Here is a 6,715-nt window from a genome sequence, read left to right on the forward strand (position 1 = left end):
AGAGAGAGAGAGAGAGAGTATGTGTGTGTGTGTGTGTGTGTGTGTGTGTGTGTGTGTGTCAGAGAGAGATGGAGAGGGACGCAGGGAAGGAGTGTGTGTGTCTCTGTGTGAAAGAGAGAGGGAGAGGGACGGAGGGAGGGAGGGAGTGTGTGTGTGTGTGTGTGTGTGTGTGTGAGAGAGAGAGAGAGAGAGAGAGAGAGAGAGAGAGAGAGAGAGAAAGGAGATGTGTTTGGCTGTCTGTATATGTGTGTTTGTCTTTCCGTTTGTGTAATCAGTCAATCCAACAGGACAATCCCTACATTTTACTGAGTGCAGTCTGCTCCTCGAGCACCTGCAGGTAATCGGGGGTTCCTTGGAGCTTGGCTTTCAGCTCGTAATACTCGCTCTTCCGCTGCTCCACCACCATCTTGCTGTGGTTGCCTCCTATCAGCGACTTCTTGCTCTTTTTGTCCGGCGGTTTCTCCGGGTAGCGAATCTCGAAGCCGCCCATCCCTCCCATCCCTATGCTGCTGAAATCCCGTTTGCCTTCCAGGAAGTTCTGCAGAAAGATGTCTGATCCGCGGCCGGGCAGGAACTCATCCAGCTCGTCGATGGTGCTGAGGCGCTTGTTGCGCTCCAGCGTGGCAGCCAGGGAGTCCTGGTCCTTGGTGTCCTGGCTGTTGCGGAGGAGGATCTTCTGCCGCTGAGAGTCGGCGAACTTGAAGCCGGCGTCTTGGTCCGCCGAGCGGCCCATCCCGCACGTGTGGCTCTTGCCGATGTGCTCGATGGTCTGCGGGATGAAGGTCTCGCCGCCCAGGTCGTCCCCCGGGATCGAGCCTTTTTTACCTGATGTGAAACATTTAAAGAGGACAAGAAACATTTGATCATATGACTCTAGTTCATTTGCATTGCACCTCAGACAAGACAGCACACTGCTTTCAAGTCTGAAATGTACCTAGATTTGCTAGAAAGATTAACAACATTTCAGCTTTTTGCCACCCAGGGCGCTGCTAGATGATGTCACTAGGTTGACTGTACAGTTACAGTAGTAAGGATTTTGAACGTTTTGATGAATCAAAACAACGACAATCCAAGTCAGAAACACAACACCATGCTGTGTGCCTGTCATAATTCAAAATCCTTACTACTGACACTTTACTAGCCTGTACTCCACTACTGTACTGTACTGTACTATACTGTACTGTTCAGTCACCTAGTCACCTGACATAATCTAGCAACACCCTAGTTGGTGAAAAGCTGAAATGTTGGTCATCTTTCTAGCAAATCTAGGTACATTTCAGACTTGAAAGCAGTGTCCTGTCTTGTCTGAGGTGAAATGCAAATGAACTAGAGTCATATGATCAAATGTTTCATGTCCTCTTTAACCATCAGACCAGAGCTCTTAACCCACTTTTTTCACCATCCTCCCGGAACCGTCCAGAAATACAGATGTTAGTTTCCAAGGGCACTACCGCCGCAAAAGTACTGTCACAGTGGTCGCATAATGGTTGGTTTGTTTTCACCAGTAAGTGCAACAAGATATCAAATGAAAGCTGAGAATCCCCAAATTCCAATGGTATTAGTCTGATCACTCTACGACCAAAGGTCACTGAACAAACAGCCGAAGAAAAACACTTAACACTTACTGCTGATCAGTGTACTACCAAAACTCACTGAACAGCCGAAGAAAAACACTTAACACTTACTGCCACGGCAGCAAATGTGCCCCTGGAAACTAGCAACATCTGTACAATCTAAGCCGTCCTGAAATTATGTGGGCCACCCTGAATTTAAAATCTTTGCTTTTCTAGAATATCATTATTTAAAATCATTCAAACTGACCTTTGACCTAAATAAAACATCACACTAATATACATACAATAGTATAATATGTAGGCCGATATGTATGTCATGTCCTATCCTACAGTCCCTGCTCTCAGTGGAGATGCTGTTTGTGGGAAGCACTGTGACCTCTCTGGACCAGCAAGTAGAGAAGAACAGCATCAGTCATACCAATTTACTGCCAAATGCTTTGGGATTGAACACATTAACGCTGTCTCTCATGGTCAGAAAAAGTCAACAGATTCTTCGCATGCCCTTTTTATCGTGCACAGGGAGGACGGGAGGTCCTTAAGCTTGACCCCTGCGTCAGACCCTTGATCAGTCACTTTTAAACACATTATACTTTCATAAGAACATCTCTCCTTAACATTTACACATTTTTTCAACTCTGTGCACCATTTGATCTCACATGTCTAACTTCAGGAATCCTAAGTAGCACCCCCTGTCCTGATGTCCTGCCATGTCAGCAATGTAACTGTCTCATCACACATGTAATCTCTGTACCTCAGCTTACTGTACTGTACAATGTATCAGCACTAACCTATGTAGTATGATGGCAGCTCTCTGTGTGTCACTGCACCACAAAAGACTGTATCAATCTCTTCTCTTTGAAGAATTGTATCCATGCAACATTGATGCTTGTTACAGTACACCTCTTCCTCATATGAGACCTTAAATCATATTACATTTAAATATGTGTGGTGGTCTGGGAGAAGCCTTCACATGTCGCTGTTACACGTTGTTGGCAATGAGCCGAAGAAGGTCGAAAACGAGTTTTGCAGGTATTTTAAGATTTTGAGTGATTTGGTTATTTTCGTCTCCCTCCATCATGGTGAATCATTATTTTCATAAAACAAAAGGGAAAGTATTTATGTTTATGGTTTTGCTGGAACGCCACTGTAGAAAATGGAATGTTACTTGTGGAGTGTTTAAAGCCATTTTTCTCACGTTTTACTTTTAGACACATAACAGATTAAAATACTCAACTTTTGATCTGAGAGAGCTACCTCAGTCATTCAAAAAGTTATATATATAGGGGAGCGTTTCTAATTAAATTTTGTGGAAATATCAAAAAATGAAAATGTCAGATTTTCACCATGTGAAGGGTTTTTGCAGGCCACCACATATATATTGAAGTGAGCCAGATCTCTGACTGAAGAACTTTCACTTTAATTATTTGACATCATTACCAGACTTGTGGCTGTGGCGGCGGAGCTGCAGTGACATGGAGCCGCACTCCTGACTCCCCAGCCCCTCCTGGCGCCCCGCTGGCTTTTTGTTCCGCCTCAGGACGAAGACGAGCAGGCAGAACGCCACGAACACGGTGAGTATTAGGACCACGAGGATACTGAGGATCATGATGGAGAGAGGCACGGGACCTCCAGGAGGGGCTTTGCCAACTCCGGCCGGCGACACCGAGGTCAAAAGCGGGGTGGCACTCGTGAGAATAAACGGGGGCCTGGCAATGAGCTTAGGACAGAGGATCTCATTTTTCAGGAGGCGCAGCTCGATGTTGGAGAACTGCACAGGGGAGGCGCATTTCACCTCCTTGGCAGCCACTCCGTCACTTAGCTTCTCCAGCCAGAGTTTGAGGGCGACAAGATCGCACGAGCACTCCCACGGGTTCCCCTCCAGGTCTATCTGGGTCAATGACCGCAGCTGGTCCAAGACCCCGCTCACGGGTAGGGTCATGAAGTGGTTGTTTTTCAGATTCAGTCTGGCCAACGAGACCCCCGCAAAGATGTAGGCGGGGAGACTCCGCAGCAAATTGTTGTTGAGATACAGGAGCTGCAGGTTAGGCATGGAGTCAAACGTGCCTGCTAAAACCTCCTTGATGACATTGTATTCCAAATAGAGGTACTGCAGGTTCGTGAGGCCCAGAAACATCTCTGGGTGTAATTGTTCAAGCTGGTTGCCATTTAAATACAGTCTTCTTAGGTTGGTGAGGTTAGCAAACACACCTTTCTGGACTGTGACAATTTGATTGCTGCCCAGGTGTAGCAAATCTAGGCCCTCGAAACCTTGGAAATCAGCTGGGCTTATGTCACGGATGTAATTCCCGCTCAGGTGGAGTTTCTTGGCATTTGGAGGTTTGGGGATGAGATCGGCTATGTTCTTAATGTTCCTCTCCTGGCAGCTGACGCTAATCCCAAAGTCAGAGGGGTGGGCTTTACAAGTGCAGGGTTGCGGACATGACAGTGGAGGGGTCCGTGTCTGAAAGGAGACAATCTGACTATTTCTACCAAAGGGGGGTAAACCGGCCACAATGCCGTTACCGTAGATCTTAGATGGGTCGGTGGTCTTTGCCGTTTTCGTGACTACGGGGGCCACAGTGGTAGGGGACACGTTGGAAGGTGACTGCCCGCTTTCAGGCTGCGCGGGCGGCATCCTTACATCAAAGTCACTCCCTGTCCCCATGGGACAAAGCTCCTGTTTGTTGGTTTCTTTCAGGAGCCTGCCATACAAGTCACTCGGCGTTTCGCAGATGGCCTCGCCGATGAAAATATTATAGGGCATGTTTTCAAGCCACGCCTTGAGCGGCGCCAAGTCACAGGTACAATTCCACGGATTATCGTCCAACTGCAGCTCCACAATGCGCCCTATGTGCTCCAGAACCCCTATATAAGGAAGCTTCTGGATGCGGTTCCCCCTTATATCCAGATGCGTGAGCGAGGCAAAGCGGAATATATTGTCCGGGAGCGCCTGTACGAGGTTATCGTTCAAGATGAGCACTTTGAGCCTGTGCAGCTTGTTAAACGCCCCCTTCTCGATGTATTTGATCAAGTTGTAGTCGGCCTGGAGGTACTCCAAGTTTTCGATCCCTTGAAACGTGTCCGCTCTCAGCGCCTTCAACTCGTTATTGTTGAGGTGCAGCTGTTTCAAGGCGCTCAGCCCCACGAACGCACCGCCTTCGATGTTCTGCAGCTTGTTGTTGCCCAGCTGCAGCGAGACGGCGTGGGTGAAGTTGAGGAAGGAGTTGGGGTAGAGGACGATCAGGAGGTTGTTCTGGAAGTTGAGGTGGTACAGGGAGGAGGCAGGCGGGATGAGCTGCGTGGGTCGATACACGGCCACGTGCTCGCAGTTGACGTACAACACGTTCTCCAGAGACATGCAGGAGCAGGCGCTGCACGTCTCCGCCCTCAGGTCCGAGAAGGAGGGTTCGCCCACGGGGTCGCCGTCCAGCGAGGAGAGGGACGAAGAAAAGGCTGCCAGCAGGAGTACGAGCTGCAGCATCTCGCCGGTTAGAAAGCCTCCCCCAGAAAACCATTTAGTAACCTTGGGGGTGGGAAAAAAGAGACAGATGTAGGGCTGGGCCATGTGGACAAAATCATATATCACCATGATTTATTTTGTAACCAAATACCTCGATATAGATATTTGGTATCACGTTATTTGGATGCCCACCTACCGAGAGTCAACAGAGTATTTGTACCATTTCAACAGCTTATTCGTTGACATTAGTTGACTTTCAACAATTCAACTATTTCACATTGTCTGTAGATGTTGTTTTAACAGCTTATTAGTAGAGATTCAACAAATTGTGCCATTCCACAAACCTGCACCTAGTGTAATATGTAGGTACAGTATGTTCATGAAATGTCACATACTCTATAGATAATCTGTTGAACATCTGTTAAACAGTTGAATTGTTGAATGTCAACTAATAAGCTGCTGAAATGTTACAAATACTCTGTGTAGGCAGACTATTCAAAATAAAGTGTTCCCCGATAGGGTGACAATATTGTAGGGATAACTATTCTCGCTTTCACAAAATATTTAGACACTGAGATTTTAGATACACAATCATCAGTAATATGGATATGATTAAGAACAGATAGAACAGTCTGGTAAGTTCAGAAAATGACATCACTTCACTGTAATGCAGCCTTTAAAACGAGGAAAAGACAAGACATATGTCATATCACCATATTCAAAATTTAAGACAATATCTCATATCACGATATATATTGCCCAGTCCTAGACAGATGCGTGCACCCACATACACACACACGCATACATAAAAGCAAACATATGCGCAAACAAGTGCATGCACACGCGCAGGCGCGCACGCCAACACACACACACACACACACACACACACACACACACACACACACAGCAACCAAATAGCCTAGCCTATTAAAACCCATCTGACACAGACGCTCATGCTACATTTGTAATTATTGCACTTTCATAATCTCATCTTGCAGTGATGTGGCTTTGACACAGTTGCTTGATGGTGATTATTAATCAATATTGCAGGGGAAAGTGGCATATGCTCTGTAAAAGATCCAAAGCCAGTTGCACTGCTGTATGCCTGTATAGATATGCATCTCTGCTAACAGCTAAAGCATGAGCATCCTCTTGGAAATCTCTATTGCCAACAGGCGCCCCCCCCCCCCCTTTTAACACACACTCTTTTTCCATGTGGAGATGTTACAGTATACCACCAGCAGCACCGCCACTACAGTAACATTATATGCTGCTTATCTAACCAAAAGAAAGGACATGAGGGGGTAAGGGGTATGTGAGGGAGAGAGAGAGAGAGAGAGAGAGAGAGAGAGAGAGAGAGAGAGAGATTGGGTCTGTGCCTGTCACTGACATATTGAGGGGATTTGAGACAGAGCGCATATCTGCCCAGCCTGATCTGCCACACACTGAACATCTCATCTCATCTTGGCGATTTCACACCGACGCAACTTTGAAACAACATGCAGCCTCCAGACTGCCTCCAGAGGGAAAGAACTTGAAACATGTCAAGAGAAAATAAAGCAATGGAGCAGAGATGCAATAAGTGAAAGAATCCAGACTTACCCAGAGCGGAGGTGGCAACGAATGCGGCTCCTTCTGGAGGCGCGGGGCAGCGTTGGCGAGACATGGATGGAGATGGAGA

General features: G+C 47.0%; 1 protein-coding gene across 1 annotated transcript; it reads right to left on the reverse strand.

Annotated features, from left to right (window-relative positions):
- Positions 1–295: 295 nt before the first annotated feature.
- Positions 296–5,139, reverse strand: slitrk4 (SLIT and NTRK-like family, member 4; the record flags this gene model as incomplete). The annotated part of the gene is made up of 2 exons (XM_083651817.1): positions 296–825; positions 3,012–5,139. 2 exons carry the CDS (start codon positions 5,137–5,139, stop codon positions 296–298), a joined length of 2,658 nt encoding a protein of 885 aa, XP_083507943.1.
- Between the last annotated feature and the right edge of the window lie 1,576 nt (positions 5,140–6,715).

The sequence above is a fragment of the Poromitra crassiceps genome, assembly GCF_964638095.1.
Source record: "Poromitra crassiceps genome assembly, chromosome: 15".
NCBI classification, from domain to species: Eukaryota; Metazoa; Chordata; class Actinopteri; order Beryciformes; family Melamphaidae; genus Poromitra; species Poromitra crassiceps.